Source organism: Boleophthalmus pectinirostris, unplaced genomic scaffold (assembly GCF_026225935.1).
Source record: "Boleophthalmus pectinirostris isolate CB_2022bp ecotype Guang Dong unplaced genomic scaffold, ASM2622593v1 HiC_scaffold_11, whole genome shotgun sequence".
NCBI classification, from domain to species: Eukaryota; Metazoa; Chordata; class Actinopteri; order Gobiiformes; family Gobiidae; genus Boleophthalmus; species Boleophthalmus pectinirostris.
In genome coordinates, this window is record NW_026570994.1 from 20,310,222 (window position 1) to 20,327,721 (window position 17,500).

At 39.4% G+C, this 17,500-nt stretch overlaps 1 protein-coding gene across 1 annotated transcript in view; it reads left to right on the forward strand.

Annotated features, from left to right (window-relative positions):
• cyyr1 (cysteine/tyrosine-rich 1) overlaps positions 1-17,500 on the forward strand; it is a 32,088-nt gene that overhangs the window by 11,051 nt on the left and 3,537 nt on the right. The window contains exons 2-4 of the mRNA XM_055166253.1: positions 3,648-3,747; positions 6,935-7,095; positions 16,760-17,500. The exon at positions 16,760-17,500 is cut by the window's right edge and continues 3,537 nt beyond it. Coding sequence (XP_055022228.1) covers positions 3,648-3,747; positions 6,935-7,095; positions 16,760-16,926 — 428 coding nt within the window. The 3' untranslated portion in view covers positions 16,927-17,500. The remainder of the gene's footprint in view (positions 1-3,647; positions 3,748-6,934; positions 7,096-16,759) is intronic.

Genomic DNA, 17,500 nt, shown 5'->3' on the forward strand with positions numbered 1-17,500 from the left:
ACTGCTACTACTAGTACTACTGCTGCTACTACTACTACAACTGTTACTACTGCAAATGCTACTTCTACTACTACAGAATACTACTGCTACCTACCACCACTAGATTAAGTACAGTTAATATTTACTATTGTACTACAACCACTTCATACAAGTACTATTGCTACTACTCCTACTATTATACTGCTACTGCTACAACTACTACAGCATAATACTGGTACTATTACTACTACTATTACAAAATACGATCATCTACTATAACTACAAGAATTAAAGTCATCGGTAAAACTAAACTGAAGTGTCTTGCCTAAGGAAACAATAACAACAGTATGTGCACCAACCTACTACTACCACTAGGCTAATTAATGTTACTACTACTGATACTGTTACAAGTACAAGTACAAGTACAAGTACTTTGGTTCCGTCCTTGTGTCCAGTTCTGGTCTGTTGTGTTTTTGTGAAGTCAAAGTTCGTTAAATATTCAGGAGTTTATTCTGAGACTGATCGACCGTCAGACCAGAGACTAAAAATAAAACAACAACCAACAGCTCGTTTATTACAGTAAGACCACAGGAAAAACATGAACTACAGTCCTGGTTTAGTCCTGGTTTAGTACTGGTTTAGTCCTGGTTTAGTCCTGGTTTAGGCCTGGTTTAGGCCTGGTTTAGGCCTGGTTTAGTCCTGGTTTAGACCTGGTTTAGTCCTGGTTTAGACCTGGTTTAGTCCTGATATAGTCCTGATTTTAACTTGATTTAGTCCTAGTTTAGTCCTGGTTTAGGCCTGGATTAGACTTGATTTAGTCCTGGTTTAGATTTGATTTAGTCCTGGTTCATTCCTGATATAGTCCTGGTTTAGTTCTGATATAATTTTGGTTTAATCCTGATTTAGTCCTGGTTTAGGCCTGGTTTAGTCTTAGTTTATAGGCCCGGTTTAGTCCTGGTTTAGACTTGTTTTAGTCCTAGTTTAGGCCTGGTTTAGTCCTCGTTTATAGTCCTGGTTTAGACTTGTTTTAGTCCTGGTTTAGACCTGGTTTAGTCCTCGTTTATAGTCCTGGTTTAGTCCTAGTTTATAGTCCTGGTTTAGACTTGTTTTAGTCCTGGTTTAGGCCTGGTTTAGTCCTCGTTTATAGTCCTGGTTTAGTCCTAGTTTATAGTCCTGGTTTAGACTTGTTTTAGTCCTAGTTTAGGCCTGGTTTAGTCCTCGTTTATAGTCCTGGTTTAGTCCTAGTTTATAGTCCTGGTTTAGACTTGTTTTAGTCCTGGTTTAGGCCTGGTTCAGTCCTCGTTTATAGTCCTGGTTTAGATTTGTTTTAGTCCTAGTTTAGGCCTGGTTTAGTCCTGGTTCATTGCTGGTTTAGTCCTGGTTTAGTTCTGATTTAATTCTGGTTTAATCCTGATTTAGTCCTGGTTTAGGCCTGGTTTAGTCCTGGTTTAGGCCTGGTTTAGGCCTGGTTTAGTCCTTGTTTATAGTCCTGGTTTAGTCCTAGTTTATAGTCCTGGTTTAGACTTGTTTTAGTCCTGGTTTAGGCCTGGTTTAGACCTGGTTTAGTCCTCGTTTATAGTCCTGGTTTAGACTTGTTTTAGTCCTAGTTTAGGCCTGGTTTAGTCCTCGTTTATAGTCCTGGTTTAGTCCTAGTTTATAGTCCTGGTTTAGACTTGTTTTAGTCCTGGTTTAGGCCTGGTTCAGTCTTCGTTTATAGTCCTGGTTTAGATTTGTTTTAGTCCTAGTTTAGGCCTGGTTTAGTCCTGGTTCATTACTGGTTTAGTCCTGGTTTAGTTCTGATTTAATTTTGGTTTAATCCTGATTTAGTCCTGGTTTAGGCCTGGTTTAGTCTTAGTTTATAGGCCTGGCTTAGTCCTGGTTTAGATTTGTTTTAGTCCTAGTTTAGGCCTGGTTTAGTCCTCGTTTATAGTCCTGGTTTAGTCCTAGTTTATAGTCCTGGTTTAGACTTGTTTTAGTCCTAGTTTAGGCCTGGTTTAGTCCTCGTTTATAGTCCTGGTTTAGTCCTAGTTTATAGTCCTGGTTTAGACTTGTTTTAGTCCTGGTTTAGGCCTGGTTCAGTCCTCGTTTATAGTCCAGGTTTAGATTTGTTTTAGTCCTAGTTTAGGCCTGGTTTAGTCCTGGTTCATTACTGGTTTAGTCCTGGTTTAGTTCTAATATAATTTTGGTTTAATCCTGATTTAGTCCTGGTTGAGGCCTGGTTTAGTCTTAGTTTATAGGCCTGGTTTAGTCCTGGTTTAGACTTGTTTTAGTCCTAGTTTAGGCCTGGTTTAGTCCTCGTTTATACTCCTGGTTTAGTCCTAGTTTATAGTCCTGGTTTAGACTTGTTTTAGTCCTGGTTTAGACCTGGTTTAGTCCTCGTTTATAGTCCTGGTTTAGTCCTAGTTTATAGTCCTGGTTTAGACTTGTTTTAGTCCTGGTTTAGACCTGGTTTAGTCCTCGTTTATAGTCCTGGTTTAGTCCTAGTTTATAGTCCTGGTTTAGACTTGTTTTAGTCCTGGTTTAGGCCTGGTTCAGTCCTCGTTTATAGTCCTGGTTTAGATTTGTTTTAGTCCTAGTTTAGGCCTGGTTTAGTCCTGGTTCATTGCTGGTTTAGTCCTGGGTTAGTTCTGATATAATTTTGGTTTAATCCTGATTTAGTCCTGGTTTAGGCCTGGTTTAGTATTAGTTTATAGGCCTGGTTTAGTCCTGGTTCATTACTGGTTTAGCCCTGGTTTAGTTCTGATATAATTTTGGTTTAATCCTGATTTAGTCCTGGTTTAGGCCTGGTTTAGTCTTAGTTTATAGTCCTGGTTTAGTCCTGGTTTAGATTTGTTTTAGTCCTAGTTTAGGCTTGGTTTAGTCCTGATATAATTCTGGTTTAATCCTCATTTAGTCCTGGTTTAGGCTTGATTTAGTACTAGTTTAGTCCTGGTTTAGTCCTGGATTAGTCTTTGTCTAGACCTGGTTTAGTCCTGGTTCAGTCCTCCTGCTCAAGTTGATCGTGTTTAGTCCTAAAATTGTTTACACCTGGTTCAGTTCCGGTTTGGTTTCAGTTTAGTTGTTCAAGTCCTGGTTCAAGTCCAGGTTTAGACCCGGTTTGAACCTGGAACAGTCCTGTTTAAGTCCTGGTTTAGACTGATAAATCCCTGGTGAAGTCTTCTTAAGTCAAGTTGATAGAGTTTAGTCCTAGAATATAGTCCTGGTTCAGTCCTGTTTAGTCCTGGTTGAGTCCTGGTTCAGTCTTGGTTCAGTCCTGGTTCAGTCCTGGTTCAGTCCTGGTCTGGTTGTCTGTGTTTAGTCCTGGACTTTGTTTAGTCCTGTTTCAGAGCTTAATTTCAGTTATAGTTTTTAACCTGATTTAAACCTGTAATTTTCTTCTTTCTTCAAAGGTTCAATGTGACGCCTGAAAGTAGCAGGAGTAAGAAAAGTAGTCCCAGAAGTAGCAGTAGCAGTAGTAGTAGTAGTAGTAGTAGTAGTAGTAGTAGTAGTAGTAGTTAGTAGTAGTAGTAGTAGTAGAAGTAGTAGAAGCACTAAGATTAACAGTAGCAGTAATAGTTGCAGTAGTATTATTATTAGTAGTATTTGTCATAGTATTCATAGTAGTATTTGCAGTAGTATTCATAGCAGTATTTGTAGTATTTGTAGTACTGATCGTGTGTGTATTTCAGGCTGTGCGGGGGCTCAGTGTGAGGGCTGTCAGGAGTACTGCTGCACAGGACGACCTCCATTCTGCTGCTCCTACTACGCCTACGCCGGAGACGTACTCTCGTAAGTACTACACGAGTATACTGCAGACCGGGTGTAGACCGACCTGACCGGACCGACCGGGTTTAGACGACCGGTTTAGACCGGGTTTAGACCGACCGGGTTTAGACCGACCGGGTTTAGACCGACCGGGTGTAGACCGACCGGGTTGTAGACCGACCGGGTTTAGACTGACCGGGTTTAGACCAGGTTCAGTCCTGGTCTAGAGCGGGTTTAGAACAAGTTTAGACCCAGTTCAGAGCGAGTTGAGACCAGGTTTAGGCCGAGTTTAGACCGAGTTTAGACAGGGTTCAGTCCTGGTTTAGTCCTGGTTCAGTCCTGGTTTAGTCCCTGGTATAGACCTGTTTTAGTCCTGGTTTAGACCTGGTTCAGTCCTGGTTTAGTCCCTGGTTAGACCTGGTTTAGATCTGGTTTAGACCTGGTTCAGGTCCTGGTTCAGTCCTGGTTTAGTCCTGGTTTAGACCTGGTTTAGACCTGGTTAGACCTGGTTTCAGTCCTGGTTTAGACCTGGTTTAGACCTGGTTTAGACCTGGTTTAGACCTGGTTTAGACCTGGTTTAGACCTGGTTTAGTCCTGGTTTAGACCTGGTTTAGACCTGGTTTAGTCCTGGTTTAGACCTGGTTTTAACCTGGTTTACCTGGTAGACCTGGTTTAGACCTGGTTTAGACCTGGTTTAGACCTGGTTTTAGACCTGGTTTAGACCTGGTTTAGTCCTGGTTTAGACCTGGTTTACCTGGTTTAGACCTGGTTTAGACCTGGTTTAGACCTTGGTTTAGTCCTGGTTTTAGACCTGGTTTAGTCCTGGTTCAGACCTGGTTTAGTCCTGGTTTAGAGTCCTGGTTTAGTCCTGGTTCAGACCTGGTTCAGACCTGGTTTAGACCTGGTTTAGTCCTGGTTTAGACCTGGTTTAGTCCTGGTTTAGACCTGGTTCAGTCCTGGTTTAGACCTGGTTTAGACCTGGTTTAGACCTGGTTTAGCGGTTAGACCTGGTTTTTTAGACCTGGTTTAGACCTGGTTTAGACCTTAGTTTTAGTTCCCTGGTTTAGACCTGGTTTAGACCTGGTTTAGACCTGGTTTAGACCTGGTTTAGTCCTGGTTTAGACCTGGTTTAGTCCTGGTTCAGTCCTGGTTCAGACCTGGTTTAACCTGGTTTAGTCCTGGTTTAGTCCTGGTTTAGACCTTGTTTCAGTCCGTTTAGACCTGGTTTAGTCCTGGTTTAGACCTGGTTTACTGTTTAGTCCTGGTTAGACCTGGTTTAGTCCTGGTTTAGTCCTGGTTAGACCTGGTTTAGACCTGGTTTACCTGGTTTTAGACCTGGACCTGGTTTGTCCCGTTAGTCCTGGTTTAGTCCCTGGTTTAGTTTTAACCTGGTTTAGACCTGGTTTAGACCTGTTTACCTTTAGTCCTGGTTTAGACCTGGTTTAGACCTGGTTTAGACCTGTTTTAGACCTTTAGACCTGGTTTAGACCTGGTTTAATCCCTGGTTTAGACCTGGTTTAGACCTGGTTTAGACCTGGTTTAGTCCCTGGTTTAGACCTGGTTTAGTCTGGGTCCTGGTTCAGACCTGGTTTAGACCTGACCTGGTTTTAGTCCTGGTTTAGTCCTGGTTTAGACCTGGTTCAGTCCTGGTTCAGACCTGGTTTAGACCTGGTTTAGTCCTGGTTTCCTGGTTTAGACCCTGGTTCAGTCCTGGTTTAGACCTGGTTTAGACCTGGTTTAGACCTGGTTAGTTCTGGTTTAGACCTGGTTTAGACCTGGTTTAGTCTGGTTTTAGACCTGGTTTAGTCCTGGTTTAGTTTCCTGGTTTAGACCTGGTTTAGACCCTGGTTAGACCTGGTTTAGACCTGGTTTAGTCCTGGTTTAGACCTGGTTTAGACTGGTTTAGACCTGGGTTTACCTGGTTTAGTCCTGGTTTAGACCTGGTTTCTGGTTTACCTGGTTTAGACCTGGTTTAGACCCTGGTTTCTGTAGTCCTGTTTAGTCTGGTTTAGACCTGGTTAGTCCTGGTTTAGACCTGGTTTAGAGTCCTGGTTTAGACCTTGTTTAGTCCTGTTTAGTCCTGGTTTAGACCTGGCTTTAGACCTGGTTTAGACTGGTTTAGTCCCTGTTAGTCCTGGTTTAAGTCCCTGGTATAGACCTGTTTTAGTCCTGGTTTAGACCTGGTTTAGCAGCTGTGGTTTATGAAGCAGTAAAAACTAAACAAGTGGATAAACAGCTGAAGTCCTTAAAGTTTGACCTCTGACCTCTGGGGCAGCTCCAGTTTATCAGGGTCACTCACTTTCTCCCACACTCTCCTTTCTCACAGAGTATAGTAGTAGTAGTAATAGTAGTAGTAGTAATAGTAGTAGTAGTAGTAGTAGTAGTAGTAGTAGTAGTAGTAGTAGTAGTAGTACATAACCCCTTTATTTTAACAGTAGAAAAACTTGAAGCCTTTTGAGAGGTGATTGTTTTGCCACATGTAAGTCCTGGTTCAGTGGTTTGGTTTAGTTTAGTTTAGTTTAGTCTGTTAATCCTGGTTCAGCGCTGGTTTAGTCCTGGTGAAGTCCTAATTTAACCCTAGTTTAGTTATAATTTAGGCCTAGTTTAGACCTGGTTTATTTCTAATTTAGGTTTACTCCTGTTCTAGTCCTGGGCTAGTCCTGATTTAGTCCCGGTTTCGTCCTGGTTTAGTCCTGGTCTAGTCCTGGTCTAGTTCTGGTTTAGCCCTGGTCTAGCCCTTTTTTAGTCCTGGTTCAGTCCTGGTTTAGCCCTGGTTTAGCCCTGGTTTAGTCCTGGTTTGTCCTGTTTCTGGTTTATCCCTGGTTTAGTTTATCCTTTTTGTTTTTTTAGTCCCTGTTTAGTCTGGTTTAGTCCTGGTTTTTCTTGTTTAGTCTGTTTTGTCTGTTTAGTCTTGTTTTGTTTCCTGTTAGTCCTGGTATTATCCCTGGTCATAGTCTGTTATGTCTTGTTTTAGTCGGTTAGTTGTTTAGTCCTGGTTTATCCTGGTCCTAGTCTTGTTTAGTCTTGTTTTAGTCCGTTTAGTCCTGTTAGTCCTGTTGTCTTGTTTAGTCTTGTTTTAGTCCTGTAGTCCTGGTCTTAGTCCTGGTTTAGTCCTGTTGTTGTTTTTATTGGTTTAGTCTGTTTTTATCTGGTCAGTCCTGGTTTATCCGTTTAGTCCTGGTTTAGTCTCTCTCTCTCTCGTGTGTTTCAGCGGGACGGCGATCAGTGGGATTGTATTTGGCGTGGTCTTCCTGATGGGGGCGGTAGCGGCTCTGTCCCTGTGTTTGTGCGTCTGCATGAAGGACGGACGAGGAAGCAGAGTCGGCGTCTTCAACTCCAGCTACATCAGCACCGTGTCGCAGGGGTACCCAGGTGGGACAAACTTCAACAAAACTCAAGCTCAAAATACTTTTAAAGCTCCAAAATTCCACAAAACTGACTCCTGTCGCTTTAAATCTGTTTATAATGTTTATAAAATCCTCGAAAAACAGACCTGGAGTTGTGTTTTGTTCCTTTATGATGAGTCTGTTTACGTCTCCAAAGCTCAAAACGCTCTGTTCCACCTTGTGATGTCATCAAACAGTTTTAAGAAGTAAATAAATACGCAGGTTTTGTGTGTTAAACAATAATATTACTGCAACTACTACTACTGCTGTGCCAAAAGTACAAATATTTCTGCTTTCACTGCTAGTACTTCAATTATTACCACTACCACTACTACTACCACCGCTGCTACTACTACTACTACTACTACTACTACTACTACTGTGTCAAAAGTACTAATATTTCTGCTTTTACTGCTAGTACTTCAATTATTACCAGAACTCTGCTATTAATAACCAATCTACTACTACTACTACAGCACTACTGCTACTATACTACGCACTACTACTACTATGAATACTACTACTGCTCTACTACTACTAACAGAATAATACTACTACTCGCTACTACTACTGCTACTTGAATACTACTACTACAGCACTGCTACTTTACTCCTCTACTACTACTACTATGCTACTAATACTACTACTGCCTACTTTAACTGCCTACTACTACTGCTACTACTGCACTACTACTACTGCTATGCTACTATATACGCAACTACTACTACTACTACTTGCTGTACTAACTACTGCCTACTACTGCCACAACTCTACTGCTACTGAATACTACTACTACTACACTGCTACTACTACTACACAGATACTTACTACTGCTAACTACTACTAACTACTACTATACTACTACTTGTGCTACTGCTACTGCTACGTATTATACTACTACTATACAGCTACTACTACTACTACAGCTACTACACTACTACTATACTACTACTATTCTACTACTATATACTGCAGTGTCAAAAGTAACAATATTTCTGCTTTTACTACTGGTTCTTCAATTACCAGAACTACTGCGATATTAAATTCTCCAAATGCTACTACTACTCTACTACTTTTATCATAATATATTATGGTGTGTGGCTACGTGAGAGCGTCAAAGTTTAAATCAGAATCAGAAAAGAAAAAGACTCTTTTTTTTACAGCCACGGTTCATTTTCTGTTTAAATATGATCAGGATTTGTTACGTCATAGTTAAAAATCCTATATTACGCAAAATTTGACTCTTGTGAGCTTTAAGTCGTGTTATAAAGTTGTTTTCTTGTCAAAAAAAAAAAAACAGAGCCGGAGTTGTGTTTTGTTTCATTCACACATGTTTGAGTAAATATATTATCAGTCTGTCTACAATTCCAAATACACAGTGGAGCAATTCCTGTATAATTACCATGACATCACAAGGTGGAACAGAGCGTTTTAAGGCAGAGAGAAGAGTTTGTGTGTTAAACAAATGTGAATGAAGAGACTTGGTTTAGTGTTTAGTTCCTGTGTTGAATATTTCATCACAGTTTTACATCGGTTCAGTGGCAGTTTGTGGAAAAAAAAAAAGGTGGAAAGGAAAAGTAGAGCTTCGATAAAATGTGACCTGCATAAAAACAAAGTGACAAAGAAGTGAGTTTAAATATTACATGAGCTCAGGAACAGAACGGCAAATTATTAATCCCTGTTCTTTTGGAGACGACGAGAACTACGGCCGACTTTTACCTCTTTGTTTTGATGAAACTTTACACTAGTAGCAGCAGTAGCAGTAGTAGTAGTAGTAGTAGTAGTAGTTGTTGTTGTAGTAGTAGTTTCTCCTTCCCACTCCTTTTTGGGCCATTTTTTTTTATTTTTTTGTTGTTTTTTCTGCTATGATTATATTAATGTTATATGTTCTATAGTAAAATAATGTACATTTCTTACTTGCCCAAAATAAATATATAAATCTAAATCTAATCTAGAAGTTGTAGTAGTAGTAGTAGTAGCAGTAGTAGTAGTAGTAGTAGTAGTAGTAGTAGTAGTAGTAGTAGTAGGTAGTAGCAGCGTAGTTAGTAGTGAGTAGTAGCAGCAGTAGTATATGTAGTAGCAGCAGTAGCTAGTAGTAAGCTAGAGTAGCAGTAGTTAGCAGTAGTAGCAGTAGTAGGTAGCAGTACGTAGTAGTAGCAGCAGTAGTAGCAAGTAGCCAGTGTAGCAGTAGTCAGCAGTAGAAGTAGTAGTAGTTAGCAGTAGTAAGTACAGTAGTAGCAGTAGTAGTAGTAGCAGTAAGTCAGCAGTAGTAGCAGTAGTAGTAGCAGTAAGTATATAGTAGTACGAAGTAGTAAGTAGTAGCAGTAGTAGTAGTACAGTAGTAGTAGTATAAGTAGCAGTATCGTAGTTAGTAGTAGTAGTAGTAGTAGTAGCAGTAGTAACAAGTAGTAGTAGCAGTAGTAGAAGTAGTAGCAGAGTAAGAGTAGTAAGCAGTAGCAGTAGTAGTAGTAAGCAGTATAGCAGTAGCAGTAAGTAGTAGCATAAGCAAGTATAGCAGTAGTAGCAGTCAGCAGTAGTAGTACAGTACAGTAGTAGTAGTAGTAGCAGTAGCAGTAGTAGTACAGCAGCATCGTAGTAGCAGTAGCGCAGTAGCAGTAGCAGTAGCAGTTAGCAGTAGTATAGTAGTAGTAGTAGTAGTAGCAGTAGTAGAATAGTAGTAGTAGTAAATAGTAGTAGTAGTTAGTAGCAGTAGCAGTAGTAGTAGTAAGTAGTAGAGTAGTAGTAGTAGTAGCAGTAGTAGTAGCAGTAGTAGTAGCAGTGTAGAAGTAGTAGTAGCAGTAGTAAGTATAGCAGTAGTAGTAGCAGTAAAGTAGTAGTAGTAAGTAGTAGTGAAGTAGTAGAGTAGTAGTAGTAGCAGTAGCAGTAGTAGTAGCAGTAGTAGCAGTAGTGAGTAGTAGCAGTGGTGAGTAGTAGCAAGTAGTAGTAGTAGCAGCAGTAGTAGTAGTAGCAGTAGCAGTAGCAGTAGTAGTAGTAGTATAGTAGTAGCAGTAGTAGTAGCAGTAGCATAGCAAGTAGCAGTAGCAGTAGCAGTAAGCAGTAGCAGTAGCAGTAGTAGTAGCAAGTAGCAGTAGTAGTAGCAGTTAGTAGTAGTTAATAGCAGTAGCAGTAGTAGTAGTAGCAGTAGCAGTAGTAGCAGTAGTAGTAGCAGTAGCAGTAGTAGTCCTCCCTGTGTTACTATAATAATAATTATCATAAATTAGTCTTTTAAGGCACTTTTACAGTTTGGTTCATTCTTCTTTCACTCCAAACTCACTGGTGGTAAATATTATTGTAGCCACCGCTGCCCCGGGACAGACTGAGGGAAGTGAGGCTGCCAGTCTGCGCCATCCGCTGAAAGTCCTGCCCGGCCGGGTTGTGGAACTTCCGGTTAAAAGTAATTCATTAATAAGCAACTTGTTCACTCAGACTGATTCTGGAATTAAAAAAAAAAAAAAATCATCTATTCAATCAGTCTGACTTAACAAGTTACTTAAAGGTTGTATGGAGGATTTTTTTTTTATTTCAAATTGTCAATGAAAGTTTAAAATACCAGTACAGAGACGCAGCAGCCTCGTAATTATGATGACCAAAAAAAAAAGAATGAAAATCTATCAACTGTGGACGTAGTGAGGCCAGATAACATCAGCCAATAGAAAGAGGCTGCCTCATTTCCTATTGGCTGTTAGGTGCAATCAACTCCCTACGTTTCTAGTGTAACTGACTCGTCGGTGCGCCGGGGATTATGTGGTTTATGCAGTAGTTTTTACAGAATTTTTCAAACGTAGCTTCCTCGTAATTCGCACAAAGTTTGTTGCGAGGCGGACGAGAATCAACGACCGTTCGCCGTAAAAGAAAGTCAATTTTTGAGGGTCGCTGAGAAAAGAGAAGGGGAAAAGGAGCCAAGACAAACTGAGGTGATTCTTGGAGATTTCTTCCAGCGATTGGACGAATGAAGCAGATGAACGGTCTAAAAACTTGATGCGCTGGTCGATAAATTATTTCTAAACAGGTCACTTCAACAGTAATTCTGAACACGCACTGGATGTAACAACGATTTCTAGAGTAAGAGGCGGGAGAGATGTTTCTACTGAAGGAGCGTGGAGGAGGAGGTGGTGTCACTCATGCACAACATTTGAAAAGGACCGTCACTGTATGTCTTCCCTTAAAAAAATCCTCTATACAACCTTTAAAGGTTGTATGGAGGATTTTTTTTTTTTTTTCAAATTGTCAATGAAAGTTTAAAATACCATTACATAGACGCAGCAGCCTTGTAATTATGATGGCCAAAAAAAAAAAATCTATAACTGTGGATGTAGTGAGCCAGATAAACTCAGCCAATAGAAAAAGCTACCTCATTTTCTATTGGCTGTTAGACTGTCAATCAAACTTCCTACGTTTCTAGTGTGCTGGGATTACGTGGTTTATGCAGCGGTTCTTAGAGGCTTTTTTCTAATTGTCGCTTCCTCGCAGTTCACACAAAGTACTGAGATGGCGGACGAGAATCCATGAGCAGTTCGCCGCAAAAGAAAGTCAGTTTTTGAGTTCGCTGAAAGAAGAAGACAAGGGGAAAAGGAGCGAAGACAAACTGGGTGATTCTTGGAGATTCCTTCCAGCGATGGCGCGAATGAAGCTGACGAAGGGTCTAAAAACGGAGGTGTCGGTCTCTAAATTATTTCTAGACGGGAAACTCCAACAGTAATTCTGGCTGTAAAAAAAAACGTGATTTCTAGAGTAAAGAGGCGGGAGGAGATGTTTCTACTGAGGGAGAAAATTTGAAAAAGGACTGTCGCTGTATTTCTCCTCCCTTAAAAAATCCTCTACACAACCTTTAACAAATTACTTATTACTTACTTTATTATTCAGTTTTACTTGTTAATAAATTCTTCATGGTTCTTCATGTTTATCCTTTGTGGACTTTGTTGGTTGAAAATTTTTGCCATAGAAAACCATTAACCAGACGTTCCGCTTTTGGAATACCAATAATACTACTACTACTACTGCTGCTGCTACTGTGACAAAAGTACTCTTAATACTTCAATTATTACTACAACTACTGCTATTAATACAATACTACTGCTGCTACCATGTCAAAAGTACAAACAGTTCCACTTTTACTGTTAATACTTCAGTTATTACCAGAACTACTGCTACTATTACCAATAATACTACTTCTACTGTGTAATAAAGTACAATTATTTCTGCTTTTACTGCTAGTACTTCAATTGTTACTAGAACTACTGCTATTAATACCAATAATACTACTACTACTACGTCAAAAGTACATATATTTCTGCTTTTACTGTTAATACTTCAATTATTACTACAATTGTTGGTACTAATGACACAACTACTGCTACTACTACTGCTACTACAGTGTCAAAAGTACAAATAGTTCTGCTTTTACTGTTACACTACTATTTCTTCTACTTCTACAACTACACACTACTATACTACTACTGTGTTAAAGGCACAAATATTTCTGCTTTTACTGCTAGTACTTCAATTGTTACTACAACTACAACTATTAATACCAATACAACTACTACTACTACTGCTACTGTATCAAAAGTACAAATATAAATAGTTCTGCTTTTACTATTAATACTTCAATTATTACCACAACTACTGCTATTTCTATCACTACTACTACTACTACTACAACAACTACAACAACTACAACAACTACTACTACTACTCCTACTACTACTGTGTCAAAAGTACAAATATTTCTGCTTTTACCGTTAGTACTTTACTAATTACTTAAACTACTACTAAACTACTACTCCACTACTACTCCTACTATACTACTGTGTCAGAATTACAAGTATTTCTGCTTTAACTGCTAGTACTTCAATTGTTACTTCAACTACAACTATTAATACCAATACTACTACTACTACTACTACTACTGCTGCTGCTACTACTGTGTCAGAAGTACAAATATTTCTGCTTTTACTGTTAATACTTCAATTATTACCACAACTACTGGTATTTCTATTGCTACTACTACTACAACAACTACAACAACTACTACTACTACTACTACTACTACTACTATTACTCCTGCTCCTACTACTACTACTACTACTACTACTGTGTCAGAAGTACAAATATTTCTGCTTTTACTGTTAATACTTCAATTATTACCACAACTACTGGTATTTCTATTGCGACTACTACTACAACAACTACAACAACTACTCCTACTACTACTACTACTACTACTACTACTACTCCTACTACTACTATTACTCCTACTCCTACTACTACTACTACTGTGTCAGAAGTACAAATATTTCTGCTTTTACTGTTAATACTTCAATTATTACCACAACTACTGGTATTTCTATTGCTACTACTACTACAACAACTACAACAACTACTCCTACTACTACTACTACTACTACTTACTACTACTACTACTACTAGTACTACTACTGTGTCAGAAGTACAAATATTTCTGCTTTTACTGTTAATACTTCAATTATTACCACAACTACTGGTATTTCTATTGCTACTACTACTAACAACTACAACAACTACTACTACTACTACTACTACTACTCCTACTACTACTACTACTACTGTGTCAGAAGTACAAATATTTCTGCTTTTACTGTTAATACTTCAATTATTACTACAATTCCTGGTCGTAATGACACTCGGGACTTAGTGAAAAAACTCTGTAGACGATGTGGGCGAAGTGTCTTGCTTAAGGACACACTTTTCAGTTTATCTTGTGAGATTTTCCCGTGAGTGTTTCGCATCCCTGAGGAGCGTGAGGAGGTTGCGGGTTAGACTCCCGTCGGTTTGGCTGCGCGCTGTGTGTGTGTGTGTGTAAACAGCCTGTGACCCTGTTAAAATCACAGGTACAGCGCCGCATCACTATTCATGTTTTTATCCCTCGCAGACGTTCCGGCTCGTTCCGTCGCACTTCCCTCCGCAGATCGGCCTCGACGCAAACCGCAGGAAATTAGAACGTAAACCGAACACGTTTAACGATCCAATTTCCGTCCTTTTGAGCAGCTTTAATTAAACGTCTTATCCGCAGATAGATTCATAATGGAAAAGTGATCGAAAATGTATTTGAGTTTACTGATAAAATTAATTAAGTAAACACAATAACGCAATTAGTAGCCAACTCTTTAATCTTTATTTTTTCCTGTATTTAACGCACAACTTCACTTGGACTCGAGTCTGACTTGAGTCACTGTTTTTAGGACTTGAGACTTGATGAAATGGACTAAGACTTGGGACTCGACGTGGCTGGGACTTGACTTGGACCATGATTTTTTTTTTAAAGTACAATTTAGTTTAAACTTCATATAAATTGCAAAAATCGAACCGTATTTTGGTTTAAAGACTTGAAATAACCTGAAGCTTAAAGCAGACGACTTGGACTTGACTTGGACTTATGGGCCAGTGACCTGAGACTCGACTTGGACTTGCCTGCGTTTGACTTGGGACTTGACTCGGACCATGATTTTTTTTAAAGTACAATTTAGTTTAAACTTCATATAAATTGCAAAAATCGAACCGTATTTTGGTTTAAAGATTTTGAAATGACCTGAAGCTTAAAGCAGACGACTTGGACTTGACTTGGATTTATGGGCCAGTGACCTGAGACTCGACTTGGACTTGCCTGCGTTTGACTTGGGACTTGACTCGGACCATGATTTTTTTTTAAGTACAATTTAGTTTAAACTTCATATAATTGCAAAAATCGAACGTATTTTGGTTTAAAGATTTGAAATGACCTGAAGCTTAAAGCAGACGACTTGAGACTCGACTTGGACTTGCCTGTGTTTGACTTGGGACTTGACTCGGACTTGAGGTTAAAGACCTGAGAAGCACTTTAAAATCTGAATTCTTTCTATTCTGACTATAATGATTCACTCTAAGATCTTGTCAAAAACATTTAAAAATAAAAAAAAAGTTAACATTTCTGCAACTCTTACTCTAGAAATACTCATATAAAGATACCTGATTTTTAAGTCAAATTTAGTTTAAACTTCATATAATTCAATCTAAGAACTTGTCCAAACAAAAAAAATAACATTTCTACAACTCTTACATACTCTATAAATATTCAAATATAAATATACCATGATTTTTTAAGTACATTTTAGTTTAAAATTCATATTAATTGCAAAAATCAAACCTATATTTGGTACTTTTTTGGTTTAAAGACTTGAAATGACTTGAAGCTCAAAGCAGACGACTTGGACTTGACTTGGATTTATGGGCCAGTGACTCGAGACTCGACTTGGTCTTGCCTGTCTTTGAACTGGGACTTGACTCGGACTTGAGGTCAAAGACTTGAGACTTGCAAAACAACATGGTCCCAAGTCGGAGAGTAAATAAAGTTTTAAGTTTTGTTTTTTTAAGTTTATTGATAAAACAGTAATGGACGTGTTTACGCTCCTCAAATTATAAAATATTAAAACCCAGAAGTTTTAGTCCTAATTACATATACACACCCAACTGGTTTAAAAATGCAACAAAAATTTCCTTTATAAAAGCTTTTTTTTTGTCTTCTTTACTCATTCTGTAACACTGTTCTTTTTGACTCCTCAAGCACTTTCTGTTTACTTTTATGTTACTTCCACAAACTGTGTTAAAAAAACAACAACAACATAAATACAGTATTTGGTAATTACTTTAGAACTTGTTGTAACTCTTCACAATAGTATAGCACTCGTTTTATTTTTTTTAAATCTATTTATTTATTTTAGCTGAAGCTTAAGGTCATGTGATTTCAGCGTGTGGCCACCAGGCGGAGCTGTTGTGTTGTGAATCACGTCACAGAGTGAGGACATAATCCTGTAAAACCGTGGATCTACTGAAACATCTTATTTCACATAAGAGTTTTAGATTTTCTGTACAAGTACAACACAGAGTCTAAACCTGAACTAAACCTGAACTAAACCAGGACTAAACCAGGGAATAACTAGGGACTAAATGAGGGCTAAACCAGGACTGAACCAGAGACTAAACCAGGGTTAAACCAAAACTAAACCAGGGCTAAACCAGGACTGAACCAGGACTAAACCAGGGTTAAACCAAAACTAAACCAGGGCTAAACCAGGGATTAAACCAGGTCTAAACCAGGGTTGAACCAGGGCTAAACCTGGAACTAAACAAGGACTAAACCAGAACTGAACCAGGGACTAAACCTGGGACTAAACCAGAGACTACACCAGGACTAAACCAGGGACTAAAATAGGACATAAATCAGGACTAAACCAGAACTAAACCAGGGCTAAACCAGAGACTAAACCAGGACCAAGTCAAACCTCATTTACACATATTTTCTGGTGCATCAAAACACAGCCACTGTATTACACCCATAGACTGTTTATATAAATGTACACAGTAACCCAATAGCTGCCAAACAGGAAATGAACATGGGCACATTTCCGGCTCCATCGACTCTGGCTCCAATTCACTTTCTATTGAAAAAATGTCACTCCTCTCTTTGTACCTGCTGCTGTGAGCCTCGTCATTCTGGTCTTAAAATGTTCGTATTAACCCGCTCTACATGATCCTGGGTTTTTTTTATTTCCATATTTCTTTTCCTGTTACCTGATGATTAAACGTCTATCAACACTCCAGTTACACTAACGAGATCTCCGTTTTTGTCTCCTCAGGTCCTCCTCCTCCGTACACCTGTGAGTACGAGATGTACCCTGCGAGTTTCGAGCCGCCGCCGTACACGCCGACCCAGCCTCGCCCGCTCCACTACTCCCCGCCGCCGCCGTACCCCGGGTCCAAGAGCGGAGACAACCAGGACAGAGTCTACCACATGGACGATTAAACGAGACCGACTTCAAAACGTCAAAAACACAACGATGCAGTGGTCCGAAGTTATTCCTCGCTGACTTTACGCATTCAGAGCGACTTAATGATCCACCACGATGAGTTTGTTGATACTTTGCAGCTGATGACGTCAATACTGAAGGGTGACCAGATTTTCAGAATTCTTAACACACTGAAGTTGGGATGGTTGGCGTAAATAAAATTGTGAAAAGAGTTCTAAACCAGGACTAAAACAGGACCGTCAGAGCCTGATTCATCAGACGGTTTCAATTGGTGGAAACCGTGTGACCTCGCAGCGTTAGGATTCGTTCGCTCGACAGTAGGCGGGTACTTTTTTTTCATTTAAAGGTTGTATGGAAGATTTTTTTTTGTTTCAAACTGTCAGTGAAAGATTAAAATACCATTACAGAGACGCAGCAGCTTTGTAATTATGATGACCAAAAAAAAAAAGAACGAAAATCTATCAACTGTGGACGTAGTGAAGCCAGATAAACATCAGCCAATAGAAAACGAGGCTCCCTCATTTTCTATTGGCTGTTAGATTGTCAATCAAACTCCCTAGTATAACTGAC